Below are 15,738 nucleotides of genomic sequence, written 5' to 3'. Positions count from 1 at the left end.
CTCTTGGAGGTTCTTGGGGACCATAATGAATGCCAGGGATGGAGCCCAGGTCAGCCACATGCAAGAAAAGTGTAATATCTTTCTGTACAAGTTCTACTATCTTTCCAGCCACAACAACAACAACAAAATTTTAATTAAAAGCTAATAGCAAATAATTATTTTAACACTTCGCAACTTGCAAATCTCAAGGTTTGTGATTGAGAAGGAGGGGAAAACAATGCATTTTGATCAAAAGACTGAAATGGGATTGTAAAAATGCCTTGGTATTTTAAAAATTTTGACCTTTAGAAACACTACCACAGTTGAATTATCTCCAAAAGGAATTCCTAGCAAGCATTAAAGAATAATTAGCTTTTAGTCAAGTAATGTTGCCTGCACAAACCCATTCATAGATATACTTTCTCATAGATCGAATTGCACAGAACATCATCAAGTCCCATCTGGAGACATGTCAGTACACCATGGAAGAACTCCACCAGCTGGCATGGCAGACGCATACCTATGAAGAAATCAAAGCATATCAAAGCAAGGTACTTTGGAAAACTATAAGAGTGTTCTCCTTTTTCCTCTTGCTGACTTTTCAGTTTCAGGACTGTTGACATTGGGGGATCAATAGTTATAGCCTCTACATCAAGAATATTTTGTAACTTTCATGATTCACTCACTACTTACCAGGTACCATTAGCAATCCTCTAACGTAATTGTGATGACCAAAACTATCTACAAATGGGCCCAATAAATAAGACAATGGATAGGACAGCCTACTTTGTGCTTGCACACTACTGACTTCAGTTCAATCCTAGCTCTGAGCATTATCAAGAATCATCTATGAGCTCAGAGCCAGGAATAAGTCCTGAGCACTCCCAGACGAGGCCCCAAAATAAAAACAAAACAAAAATCTACAGATATCCCCTTCTGGATGTTAGGAAGACAACATAACCCCAGTTGAAAACTGGAAGGATCAGGGTCCTATAACCAAGAGACTGCCTGTATCAGAAACTTGAGGACATCTCATGAATATCTTGCTCTAGACAAGGAGCATAAAAATATGAGAAATTACAAAACACTCACACACAAAAAGCAGTTTAAAATTTATGTCATAAAAAAACATTCATTAGAGCACTTTAAATGTTTTCTCTTACCCAACAATTTTTAAGGACAAAAAAAAAATCACCCCAATCCATTAAAAAATCATTTGTGTTCATTAGAGAAGCTTATAAGAGAAGAATTTTGTTACTAATGATAGGCTTTCATGCTATTTATCTTTGGATTAAAATACTCAATTATAAAACTTCCCAGTGAATTAAATTTTAATATAAATGTGTCTGTCTGTAATTATATAATACCTATTTTTTTCTGAGAAAACTAAGTCTTGCCACATTTACCTATGTAGGAAGATAAGGGCATAGGTATTCTAACGGTGAATAAAAAACAATGTTTATATTTACATTTTACATTCTAAATAAAATTGACTAAAGATTGAATACATTTTATGGAACTATATGATTTAACAGTGATTTGATAGTATTTTTCCTTTAAACTCTTTAATACAAAAACAATATCACTTCATTTCTAATGCCAAAGTACAATGGGCAGGGCATTTGCCTTGCACACAGTCAACCCAAGATCAATCCTTAGTAGCACATATGGTCCCCTGAACTACAAAATTCAAGAGTGCTGATCCAGGAATAAACTATGATCATAAAAGAGTGTGGCCTATAAACAAGCAAAATAAATCACTGAATTTCTGGGAAAAGGTTACAACATAAAAATATTGTTTATTTATTATCTATTAGGTACATTAAAAAATAACCTCTGGAAACTCAGAGTCTCTTTACAAAAGTATTAGGGTTTTTGTTGTTTTATTTTTGTTTGCTTGTTGTTCTTTTTTTTGCAAAATAAGCCAAGATTTTAATCTGTTTAAATGAAAAAAGAGAGGAAATACAGTAAAAATGAATAAAGAAACTAAAACTATCTTTACGTACCATTGCAATATTTCAATATTTTAGCCTTAATAAATGTGGTTATCAGAGCTCAAGCATATCAAAATAATAAATTGGAAAATGTTGTCTTCTTCTTTTAGAAGAATCAGGTAAAGTCCTCATATGATAAGTAAGTGTACCTTGAATGTTTTATAAACCCTCCAGTTTGCTCTCTACTCCCTATACATTCTCTGTTTTCTCTCTTGAAGTCCAGGGAAGCACTGTGGCAGCAATGTGCTATCCAGATCACTCATGCCATCCAGTATGTAGTCGAGTTTGCAAAGAGGATAACAGGGTTCATGGAGCTCTGTCAAAATGATCAAATTCTACTTCTAAAGTCAGGTAAGTAAGAAGATAAGAAGAGTCAGTCAGAAGGATACTACTATAGACCAGGATGTAGTCAACCCTTTTACTTAGCAAATTCTAGGAAATACTCCTTTTTTTTTTTTTTTTGCCGTTTTTACCACTCATTTTGTCATTTTTATTGAGAGTCATTTTATTGAGAGTTCCTAAAGGTAACTCTCAATAATAAAATGCCTGATACTCAGTTCCCCCTTTGAAGTCAAATACAATTTTGCTTATTGAAAGTGGAGCTATTAATTGCGAAGGTTGAGATACCCAGTTTGACAGGCACTGCAAGTAATTAGCATGTCAAGGTGGCTGAATTGCTGAGCTGGCTCTAAAATGAGATACTTGCCTTCTGTGGGGAGGAAAAAAGTAACAGGCTAGCTGAGCTGTGCCTCGGTGGTCATTTCCAATCATTTTAATGAGGATAGCCTGCAGCCAGCATGCACTGGGAGTAACACCACATTATTCTAATCTTTTTCCTCCCCCTTCTCCCACATAGACCCTCTGCCACACATACAATCACTTAGGAAGTAGCTCAAGAAACTGCACATGGTTGACTGTGCAGAGGTTGTTATCCAAACAGAATAAAAAAAAAAGTGATTGCCCTTATTTCCCTATTTAAAATAGAAAATAAGAACCATCTGGGTGTTTGTGTTAGTTATCCTTCATGATTCTGGGCATGGCAATAGCAATAATAACACAGTTTTACATATGTCTGACATATGCATATATGTCTGGTATACCTATGATAGATCACATGATCCTGTGAAATCACCATTATTTCTAACCTGTAGAAAAAGGGATGACTATTTAGAGAGAGGATGAAGAGCTACATTCAGTATCACAAAACTAACCAGGCTGGCATTTGAGCATAGACCAAATAGAATGATTATTTTGTTTCTCCTGCTTTTATATGTAAATTTTGCTAGAGTCAAATATTAATTTTGTTTATGATTCTCATTGCTGGGTAAAAGTAATGCCCAAACATAAAGGGCCAGAGGAATAGTACAAGGGTAAGACACTTGCCATACATACACAGAACCAACCTCAGTTTTATCACCAGCAACACAAATCATCAACTGAGCACCTCCAAGAGTACCAAAAATCATCAGCTGTGCACCTCTTTGCACAAAACCAAGAGCAAGCCTGAACAGCACCATATTTATCCTAAATAATTAAATAATCCCAAAACTAGCTTAAATAAGAATGGTTATTTGGTTATTTATTTTGCTCTTAAATTTACATTTTGAAGAGGTTTCAAATGGTTTGTCTGCTTTCTATGGTGTTCAATGAATTGACTGACACTGTAGACCATTTCAAACTGGTTCACTCACGTGATTAGCAATTTGTGCTGGTTGCTCAGCCACTTCTGGGATGATGTTCTTATGCATGTGATTATCTCCACAGACACCTTAGACTGTCTCACAATTTGATAGGTAGGTTTCAAAGCTAGCATTCTGACTAGAGAGATAGTACAGAGATTAAGACCCTTAACTGACCTGTGGCTGGTTCAATTTCCAGTACTACAAATGGTCCCTGAGCATAAGCCACAATGAGTCCTGTGAATAGTCATGTGTGGCCCAATTTTCCCACCAGCACATTAGCAAAAAAAAAAAAAAAAAAGGATTTTCTTTAGCATTCTGAGGGAACAAGGTAGGAGGATAAAAACAGGGTCAGAATAAATAATACAGCAGGTAAAGTGTTTGCTTTGTAGTTGGTCAATCAATCCTGGTTTGATCCCCTGGCCTCACATATGGTATCCCCAATTTTACCAGGAGTAATTCCTGAATGAAGTTCTAGAAATAAACCTTGAACATTGCTTGGTGTGGGCTAAAAGTAAAAAAAAAAAAAAAAAAATTAAAGATTTTAAATTAAAAAAAACACTTGTTACTGAAATCTTCAGAGATTATTGTGTCTCTCTTTGAAAAGCAAAGTCATATATTCTTGATATGTAACTTTTAAACTGACCTCTATAGAGATCAGTTTGCTCATAGTAAAATAAAGAAAAAGACCAGAAAAATGGATTTCTAACTTGAAATTGCATTAACAATATGAGAGAAGCTTTTAAAACATTTTTAGTCATAGTGAAAGGTCCAGACATCCTAATCGTAGGCATCATATGAGGCCCAGGATATCGAACCTCCTAGAGAGGAATCTAGGTCTTTGCATTTCTAAGTCTCAGATCTAAACAGTAGGTGAGATTTGGTAATGCATATAATCTTTAATAATCTCTGCCTGCTGACACTTGCATAAAAGTCAGATTTTTTTACCTCTGCACATTTTCTGTAATTCAACGACTGTAAAGGCATGACTGTTCACTAAAAAGAGAGTTGTAAGGAAAAACAAAATAATATAGTAGGCCAAAGAAAGTGTCTCAAATAATTGACAGCTATAGAAAAGCACTGCTTCAATTAACATTTACAAATAACTTCCTATAACAACCAAATCTTTTGGTTGTGACCTATAAGAGAAGCAAGTGCAAATCAGAAGAAAACAAAAGAGAAAAGAGAAAAAAGACTAGAATCACCCAGATGATATCTTTAAGCAAATTGTGGCTTCTGCATCTGGTTGTCATCTTTGAGGTTTTGTGGGTAAAACACACATCTTTTTAAATGCTTAAGAGCTGTGCATAATAGTTCTTCAGTAAGTCAATAAATAATCAGAAGAGAAGTAAAAGATAGTAAAAATAATTCATTCAATTGATATTTTATTAGCACCTACTACAAAAAACTTTTCTGGGTTCTTAATTGGACAATTGAATAAAAAACAACTGCTTATGACTGTACGCAAGAATCCCATTCTGTTTAGTCTAACAGAGAAATGCTATGTTCATCAAAGTTGAATAAGCTTTCTTATGCCAGGATTTTCCAAGCCTTTGATCTGTGAGTGTTGATTATGACTTTCGTGGATGAGATAATATTGAGCATTTTTCCCATAATCTATTTGACTAAGAAATCCTCATTTTAAAGAACATAAAATATAAATGATACTATGCTGCAGATATCTTGCGTCCCTAAGCAAAACCTTAGTGGGGTCAGAAACCCTTCATGGGAAAAAAGCGGGTACACCAGTGGACGAATATGAAATATGAAATAATTGAGACCACACAAAATGCATTGTATGGGGACCCACATTTATGAGATAGAGACAAACTTTACTTTTCATCTGATGACATTTTAAGCACAACTCTGGTATGCAAGGTATTTCCAGGGAAACAAGGGCAGAGGATAAAAGGAAGGCTAATTTCTTACATATAAAAGTAGTACCTGGCCCTAGGAGTTATTACTGATGTAAATTAAGGGTTAGCAAGAAATCCTTGTTTTTTCCCTGATAACAATATTCTTAACCTGAGGGAAATAGTATTCTAGTTAGGAGCTAAGACCCACTTCCTATGATCTAGTAATAGAAAGAGATAAAATTAAAGAAAGGGGGTACAGAATTAAACCTAGTAAAATAGCCTAATTCTACACTGGCCAAACCTGTTTGTAAGCAGGTATTCAAAGTGACAGGGAAAGTCCCTGAGGCAAAATCACTCTGCTGTGGTGCTCAAAGACAGGGAGAGAAGACCATTGTCTTGAAGATGCTATGTTTTGACTTGGCCTTAGGAAGCAAATAGGCTGACAGAAAGAGAGGTATCTGGCTTGCCTTTGAGATGCAAATATACTTAGCCAGCAGAGAACTTCTAGAAGTTTTCTTTGGTACTGAACTTTCTTTATGACTGCAGGATAACTATGGCCGAATTTCTGTAGTTAGCAAAAGAGACAAAGTCAAATAAAAAAAAGTAAAGAAATAAATAATGTCACAGCCATGTCAGAAATATAGCCAGTAATCCATGCAGGGGTTATGATTGACTTCTCCAACGGGCCTTCTGGCTGAAATATATTTCTTGGGGGGAAATCAGGCACTGCACCAGGAAAGCCAAAAGACACATTTGGTGAGTGCTTTCCTAATAATGGAAACATGCATGTTATGAGTGGTGACAGTACTACCAAGATACACACTCAAAAATTTTCTATTTAATGTTATTGTATGCTGAAATATGTATGGAGGATGTTTGATACTAGAGCAGAGAGCAAGTTTCCCCAGTCTAGATTTGCTGGTCACAAGGCTTCTTTCTGAGCCACTTACCATCAATTAAAGTTGAAGACATTTTTTTTGTTAGCAAGACAAATAGAAAGACTCATATGCTTTAAAAAAATGTTGTATACCCACCATTTATAGCCACCTTTAATTTATGGGTAGGTGGGCTACTTTCTGCTCTTGCTTGTGACTTTTTTAAAATTATTTTAGGTACCACAGTTTACAATACTCTTAATGATAGAGGTTAGTGTGTAATGCATTTCAGCTCTGCACATTCCACCAGTATGTACACTTCCTTCCACAACTGTGCCAGCCACCCCCAGTCCTATTCCTATCCCCTCCTACCTAACCATTGGGTTCCTTTCCTATGGTCCCTTTCAAACTAAATTCTCAGTTTTTATTTTCTTTTTTTTTTTTTATTTTTGGGCCACACCCATTTGACGCTCAGGGGTTACTCCTGGCTATGTGCTCAGAAATCGCCCCTGGCTTGGGGGGACCATATGGGATGCCGGGGGATCGAACCGCGGTCCGTTCCTTGGCTAGCGCTTGTAAGGCAGACACCTTACCTCTAGCGCCACCTTCCCGGCCCTCAGTTTTTATTTTCTATAGACATTTGTTATACCCTCACTTTTTTGTTTATTTCACTTATGAGATTCCTTCTGACTAGCTTCAGTTAATATGGTACTTTCCATATCCATCCATGTAGCCACAAATTTAATCTCTAATCTTTTTCATAATCATCAAGAGGATTTTATTTCTGATAAAAATTACTTTGTACTTATTTTGGGGGGTTCTCCCCTTAACTTCCATTTGTTGCTATTGCTCTTACTATGGATCACATATATGCTGTTACTCTGCTGCTGCAATGACTGAAGAGATACACATGCATGGCTGTGGGACTTGTGTATTTGGCTATGGTGCTCACTAGTTGTGCAACTAGTGGTTGTATGCTTTAAGTATAATATTTGCACATGTGATCTCAGGAATTATACATCCTGACCAAGGTGCTTGCACATGTTTGCTTGTTGGGTATGCAGGGTAATTATGTATGCTGTATGCCACAGGTCTAAAACTATTTTAGGCCTAGAGCCACTAATAACAAAACTGCAGTGTCCATATTCGGAATATGAAGGCAGCACTGGGGATTAAACTCATGGACTCATGCTTTGATGGCCAGTGGTTTTAATCATTAAGACATTCCCTTAATATATTTTTTAAATGAGGAAAGAAATTCTGAGGGAATTTTGTAAATGTGTGCCGGTTATTTTGTGTGTGTGCTTTAAAGTTTTTAAGTCTCTTGATCTATAGTTAGTAACAAGATCTCTCTCTTAATATGTATGTGTGTATTTTTTAAACTGTTTTTACTTATAGGTTGCTTGGAAGTGGTTTTAGTGAGAATGTGTCGTGCCTTCAACCCATTAAATAATACTGTTCTGTTTGAAGGAAAATATGGAGGAATGCAAATGTTCAAATCCTTAGGTAAGCTTACCTATGACAATGACCAAATTTTATTATTTTCTATCAGCTTCTCCATCCTTTAAGATAAGTAATTCTTGAATATAAACCAATATGTCTTTAGGCCTAAAGAGCTTGACAATGTTTCATCTCACTTAAGTCTTACTGATTTTCTATTAATCAATAATACTCAAGATTTCAGAAAAAGTTTCAGACCTCAATATTATATGTAAACTTTACCTACAACCAAAGCCCACACACTTCAAAATGACCCCTTTTCTCCATATTCTTCTCTCTGGTTATTGCCACACTTTCACAGACTCTGAGGTACTTTTCCAGTTTATTTTTATAGGCTTTTTATGTCCCATATGTAGCTGAAATCATCCTGTGATGGTCTTTCAGTTCTTTATTTACCCCACTCAGCATCATTTACTCAAGTTTGACATATTTTCTCACAAACTCAGTTTCCTCTTTTTAATTGCTGACTAGTATTGCAACAAGTACTCATATCACAGCTTCTCTAGTGTAAGTGTATTATTTACCTTTAAATTCTGCTTCACAACGAAAATTATGTTGACTTCTAGTGGTCCATAGAGATAACTTTTTAAATTCTTGTTTAAGTCTCAAATAATGACTAACCCAAGTAATAAGTTGACTCTTCACTGAAAAAGAGGTTCCTTCACTTTTTTCTCACTGGGTAGTTTCTTTCACCCTGTTTATTCATCGAGTTCTGAGAGGAAATATAAAATGAGTGTTTATTTGTACAAAATTATCCCCAGGCCAATTTTGAAGGAGAGCTGAGATAAAGTTCAAAGTGTTATATATCATTCACCTCAAGTCATCAGTATATGTATTGTCCACATTCATTGGCACAGCACGGATAAGAATAACATTAGCAGAGATGGGTTGATGCCAGGAAAGGTTTTAACATTGATAGTGCCGTTTGTTCCAGATCCTTCTCACAGACATCACCTTTCACCTTTGTACTGTTAGTTGATATGGTAGCCAACAAGTCTATTGGGACTGGCAAAGTTTCTCTTGTGCAGTTGATATACTTCCATGCCATCTCCAAGGTTAGATTTTCAAGAAAGGAGGAAAAAAGCCTTGGCAAGCAACTTGGATTTATTTCCACCCTCATAAAACAAACATTTATAAGGGATCAGTATAGGGATGAAACATTATTTTGCCCAAATTTACATTGACTAAGAAGGTGTATCATTTGTGATAAGATGAAAATAGACATAATTTCTTAATCAAACTTCCAGGTAAATGACTAAATGCTAAAATACTAAATGACTAAATTGTTCTCCCTTCTATCATCTCAGTCTGAGGCCCCTTAGGCCTACATGTTACCAAATTAAAGTATCACTGTGAAGGACAGTTCTATGCCCAATAATCAGTTTCTAGAATTTTATCTCTATACCTAATTCAAAATTATATGTTTAAAAAATAGCAAAAATTTAAGCTTATAAGGGTAGGTTTAAATATTGTAGTTCTTGTCATATATAACAGTGAACCTAAATATTTTCAGCTGCCCTTCATTGACAATGTTAATTTTCATTACCTGGTAAACCTTAGTCCTTCATTCTATAGTTACTATTAAATCACATTTTATGATTATGAACTTGAAATGTTTTTCTCCAGGTGAATAGTAAACAAATATATAAATAATGTCTTTATTATGGGTCTTTTCTTAGTATTACTTCATTTTGTTCAAGTACTGCCATTTAATTTGCCTTCTTTTTTTTATAGGTTCTGATGACCTGGTAAATGAAGCTTTTGACTTTGCAAAAAATTTGTGTTCCTTGCAGTTGACTGAGGAAGAGATTGCTTTGTTCTCATCTGCTGTTCTGATATCTCCAGGTAAAGAGGTCTGAAGTTTGTGTCTTTTTTAAAACCTATTTTACTATTTTTTGTTTGCTTGTTTTTGTTGAAGCCACAACCTACAGTGTTCAGGGTTATTCCTGGCTTTGCAGGAATCATGCGTAGCAGGTTCAGGGGCCATATAGAATACTGGGGAACACACCTGGGTCAGCCATGTACAAGGCAAGAACCTACCTGATAAAACTATCTCTCTAGCCCCTGTTTTACTATCTTTAATAAGATAACTCAAACCTAATTCAAGAAAATTTTTTAAAATTTTATTTTCTTTAGCAAGAGTTTTATATTTTCAGATAATTCAAAGTAAAATTGTCTTAGTTTAACTGAAATTTTATCTGGAAGGCTAATTTTATCCCTGAAATAAGATTAGGGTATGTCCTAAAGTAACTTCAGATTCAGATAACCAAAATATTCCCTAACTGATAAAGGCATCATGGCCTAAATTTTATAACTCTGAATTAAGAGAGCTGACTTTTATTTAAATTCAAAAAAAAAAAGAAAAAAAAAAAACTAAAGAAAAGGAGTAAAAGGTCTGCAAGAGAGGCAGAAAGGGCAAAAAGCGGGGGAATGCCAAAGGGAAACTGGGGACATTGGTGGTGGGAAATGTGCATTGGTGAATGTACATTTTATGATTGAAACTCAATCATGAACAACTTTGTAACAATGTGTCTCATGGTCATTCAATTAAGAATTTATTTATTAAAAAAATGAGAAAACCATCATAGGAATTAAAATTAAAAAAAAAAGTATAGACATCTTTCCCTTTAAATACTTCTTTAGCTGACTTTTCTTTCCAAATGAATACTAGTGTTCTAGTCAGTCAAACACAGGCACCTTCTCTCTTTTTGGGAGAGAGGGGAGCAATATTAGAAGCATTAAAAGGTAATAGGAGTATTAAATGGGGAAAAGCTCTTAAGAACTATAACAGTAAATATTTTATTGTGGACATAGATTTTCTATTATGAAATCTGATCCATTTATATATATATATATATATATATACATGCAACCTAAAGTCTAACTTTAGGTTGATCTAACTTGATCTAACTTGGATCTTTAGATCAGTTTCCTTACCTCTGAAAAATAGAATGGTATTGAATAATGAAGATCTATTTAGCTCAGCACTAAAATAAAATACTTTAACATTTTCAATGAAGTTAATACATGACACATAGATCAAATAGCACTTGAAAATATCTTTAAAAAGTTCATGCGAACTTGAAATTTCAACCTGAATTTAGATAATTCAGAATCATTCACTCAACTGCTTAGGGTCAGGGATAGCAGAATCATCAGTCATTCTCTACAGAAATTCTTGTTCCTGATAACATTTCAATAAAATTGATAAACTAATCATACCTAAGGTGGCACTCTTTGACATAGAGTTCTAACTATATCTAGCAATAATTCGAGACTATACTTTTATCAATTGATCTTTAGTTAATTATTTTGAAATGAGTATCTTTCATTTATGTTGTTTTGTTCTTTAAACTATTTTATCAAGAGTGGTAATTAGTTATTACTTAGAGTGTTATTGCTAACAGTTTGTTTTATGATTATTAAAAAGCTATTGGGCCTTGAAGGCATGACTCTGAGTTCAATCACCAGCATCACAAAAAATTTGCAATTAATCAGGCATATAAGATAAGGTAATCGGATAGGGATATACTCAAATGCACATCCCTTGTATAAAAGAGGTCCTTGGTTTGAACCCCGGTATCCATATCGCCCACAATCATTGCTGAGTATGGCTCCTACACAATTTTTGTAGGTAGAAATGTTTTTTTAGTTTGTTCTTTTGTTTTTAAGACCAAGGTTTCCCTGTATTGTAATCATGAAATAAATTAAATAAGAGACAAAAACTGTTTCTTTCTAGTAGCAATCAGATGCCAGAACTTTCTTTCTATTATTTTCTTATAGTTCAACAAAAGATTAGATCCAGTCCTCTAAGTTTCCCAAGTATGAAACGAGTTTTCACTCTGACTCCTTCTTCCTCTAAGGAAGTCTTTAAAATTCACTTGTCTTATATAAGCATTAAATCAGTAAATTCCTACCAGCAAATACTTGACATGATATATCAGACCTAAACAAAAGCATTATTGATGCAGAAGGAAGACAAGCATGTTACTTGGAAGCTAATTGTCCTGCATGCAATCCATGAAGGTTCTTTCTAGCATCAACCCCTGGCAGAAGTAATCCCTGAGTGCAGTGAGAACTAAACCTTGACCACAACTGGGTGTAGTCTACAAACCTAAAAAGAAAAAAAAAGGAAAGATATTTAAATGTTTTTCCAATTTTAATAAAATATGGGGAAAAAAAGGAAAAGCAATAAAATTTTGCAGGGTATGGGATTTGCCTTAATCTGCTTAATAACAAATCTTTCAGTTCTGGTCAAAGTCCCATAGTCAGACTCTCCAAAAACTCCCAGGGCCTTGTTTGCTACACTGGCCTAGTGCCATGTTCAAAACGGAAAGAGATTTCTAATTTAAGTAGGTTCGTTTTATAACAAGTCCCAGTCTTTTCCCCAGGTTTTTCCTATAATAGCCACTTGTCTATTAAACTCCAGAGACTTTAGGGAAGGAAAAGAGAGGGATACTTAATTTATTCTGATTGACGATTTTCACTGAAGACTTTTGTGCTCACTTACGTAAGGGTTTGCTTAACTGTTGGCTAGCCTTATCCTGGCCCTGTCTACAATTACAGAATCAAGTTTCTCACCTGACCTGAACCGTGTTCAGAAGAATCTCATCCAAGTTCTTTTCCATGAGTATTTGTTCAACATTTGGATACTGAGTATCTCCTCATTGAAAATCCAACCTAAAACATTGATTCTGAGTTGCATTTTGGGACTATGATGTTTGAAACTTATAGGAAAAAAGGAAGGAAAGTAGGTTGGATGGAGGAAGGAAAAGAATAAAGACATAAAGGAAGAAAAAGGAAAAAATAAAAACAGTAAGGAAAAAGGGAAAACTGAAATTATTCTATTCATCAGTCTAAAAATGAATATATAAATAAGGATCAGTTAAATTTTTTAAATTGATTTTTGCTAGATAAATTATACCATAGTAGTTGGCTTTTTTGTTTTGTTTTGGGGGCCATTCTCTACACTACTAAAAGGTTACCTGACTCTGCACTCAGGAATTACTCTTGGTTGTGCTTGGGGGACAATATGGAATGCCAAGGATTAGACCCAGGTCAGCCATGTACAAGACAAATCCCCTACTTTGTAGCCCCAATTGTATAATAGTTAGATGAAAGGAAATAACTAAAATGTTTCTGTACAATTTTTTCACTTCTTTATTTTCTTCACAAATTAACATCTAAATTAAAAATTATTTCAGCTAATGTCCAAAGAGATAGTCCAAGACAATAAAAGCATAAAAAGTAGCTTATATAAATCAATTTTCTTGGGGCAATCATTCAGATAAGGAACAAATTTGAAAAATCACAGTGTCCTGATTTTCTAGTAAACATATTGTATATGATTATTATTATTTGCTTTTAAATGTTTTAATCTTATATAGATAACTTTATGTCATTAGAACAATTTAGGACTACATAATTTGAAATGTGTCTGCAACTTAACACTTACAGGTATAATATAAAATAAAGCTTTAATTCCTTTCCCTTCTTACCGTTTTTTTTTCTTTCTCAGACCGAGCTTGGCTGATTGAACCAAGGAAGGTCCAGAAGCTTCAGGAAAAAATTTATTTTGCACTTCAACATGTGATTCAGAAGAATCATCTGGATGATGAGATATTAGCAAAGGTAGGCTTTATGAAGGAGATTGGCTTTAACAATCTAGAGAACTAATTCGGAAACCAGAGACATTTCTCAGCATCCAACATCCTAAAAGACCTGACGATGCATACATTTTGAGGTGTCTATTTCAAAATGAAAAATGGCAAATTCTGATAGGTGGAGAGAAGAATGAGTTTCTGAGGGAAGAACATTATTTATTGGTAGATCTTTGACATTTGTTTGTTAAATCAAAGGGTGTTTCTTCTGAAAAACAAAAGCTGATAGAAGAAAATAAGTCTTTAGATTATGTATATGAAATTGAGAATTTGATTCACCTCAGAAATAATACCTCTTAGAGTAGAAAGTATAGAAATTTTATTGAAAATAGTAAAGACTATAAAATAATGAGAAAAGCTTAACAGAGAAATAGAACATTGGAAGAAGTGGTGATCTCCCCAACATGGATCAGACTAGGACACAGTGCTTGGTTTCTTCTCATATGTTGTAAACAGTTTATTAAGAATAAAAGATAGGGCCCGGAGAGATAGCACAGCGGCGTTTGCCTTGCAAGCAGCCGATCCAGGACCAAAGGTGGTTGGTTCGAATCCCGGTGTCCCATATGGTCCCCCGTGCCTGCCAGGAGCTATTTCTGAGCAGACAGCCAGGAGTAACCCCTGAGCATTGCCGGGTGTGGCCCAAAAACCAAAAAAAAAAAAAAAAAAAAAAAAAAAAAGAATAAAAGATAACAGATTGGAAATTTTTTATCAACTCTAAGATCATTGTGCAATTTATTTCCCTGGAATTGTCTCAAAATGGCAAAGAATCCCAGGAGTAAAATGTATGTAACTTACCTTCAGAACATACTTTCAGTTTCTTCATACAACTTATTAAGACTAGGTCATATTTAAGAAGAGTACCTAAAGGATAAAAAAGCAGCATCCATCTAAATTATGAATGTAAGAAACTCAGATAGTAAAACAAACATAGTTATAGTGAAAGTATAGATAGACTAAGGTGTTTAAAACCAAAAATGCAGAGAAAGGAATCAGAGCAATTGTACAGTGGATAGAGAATTTGCCTTACATTCAGTTGGCCCATATTCAATCTTCAGCATCCCATAAGGTCCTCTTAGCTCCAGGAGACTTTTGAGTGCAGAACCAGGAATACTCCCTGATCACCACTGGGCTTGCACCCCCTTCAAAAAAAAAAAAGACTGCAAAAAATACTATATACTCAAGACTAACATTTGGCTACCACTTTAGCAGCACTATAGATAAAATGTGAGGTAAATAAAACAATCATAGGTGGCTTTTCTCATATGTAGATTACAAAGAATAAAAGCAAATGCATTGGCAGAACCAAACAAAATAATTTAGACTCTGAAAGAACTAGTAGTTAGCAAAGAGAAAAAGGAAGAGAACATCAGAACAAGTAGAGCAGGTCATTCTGATAGTGTGTTTACCATAATTTTATTTTTAATTAATATCTGTAAGCACCATGATTACAAACATGTTTGTAGATGGGCTTCAGTTATAAAAAAAGAACACCCTCCTTCACCAGTGCAACATTCCCACCACCAATGTTCCCCATCTCCCACCTCCCTCACGCCCTGCCTGTATTTGAGGCAGGCATTCTATTTCTCTCGCTCATTATCATTGTCTTGATAGTTGTCACAGTGTAGTTTTTTTCTCTAACTGAACTCACCACTGTTTGTAATAATACTCAGAGACAATAGAGATGAGGGCTGGAAGGACCAGCCCACCATATGAAGCTTACCATAGTTTTAAATAATGTTGTATTCACATGTTAGAAAGAAAGTTTCCAATACTTGGTATTCATTATGATTTTAGATCATAAGATATCTTTAATTCCTTAAGAATGGAATTCTAGAGGTTCAAATTTTTTTTTAAACCCCTTTGATTTCTTAAGAAATAGAATAGGAGGTGAGTAAGAAGGCTCCTAAAAAGTCCTCAGGAGAAATCTGTCTTGTGATTCCCTGTTCAACAGGTGGGTGGTTCAATGCAAGAAGCTAATGATTTAGTGTGTTCAGGCCAGACTTCCTGGCAGTGATTGTGGCTACACCCAGTGACATTTAAGGGCCTCCTTAACACTACACGCATCAATGTTTGGGGAACAGTGTGGTGCCAGGGTCTGAACCAAGATTAGCTACACGTAAAACATACACTTTAATCAGGCTAAGAAATAAAAATGCTTTCAAGGATAAGAAACTAAGAACTTACATTTGTTCTTC

At 34.9% G+C, this 15,738-nt stretch overlaps 1 protein-coding gene across 1 annotated transcript in view; it reads left to right on the top strand.

The window, feature by feature from the left end:
- The window catches only part of RORB (RAR related orphan receptor B), a 93,986-nt gene that overhangs the window by 67,367 nt on the left and 10,881 nt on the right, over positions 1 to 15,738 (top strand). Inside the window, exons 5-9 of the mRNA XM_049770814.1 lie at positions 409 to 530; positions 2,192 to 2,324; positions 7,782 to 7,889; positions 9,618 to 9,728; positions 13,402 to 13,514. Of these exons, the coding sequence (XP_049626771.1) occupies positions 409 to 530; positions 2,192 to 2,324; positions 7,782 to 7,889; positions 9,618 to 9,728; positions 13,402 to 13,514 (587 nt within the window). The remainder of the gene's footprint in view (positions 1 to 408; positions 531 to 2,191; positions 2,325 to 7,781; positions 7,890 to 9,617; positions 9,729 to 13,401; positions 13,515 to 15,738) is intronic.

The sequence above is a fragment of the Suncus etruscus genome, chromosome 3, assembly GCF_024139225.1.
Source record: "Suncus etruscus isolate mSunEtr1 chromosome 3, mSunEtr1.pri.cur, whole genome shotgun sequence".
NCBI lineage: Eukaryota > Metazoa > Chordata > Mammalia > Eulipotyphla > Soricidae > Suncus > Suncus etruscus.
The sequence above is the reverse complement of the archived record's forward strand: the minus strand, read 5'-3'. Positions and strand labels throughout refer to the sequence as shown.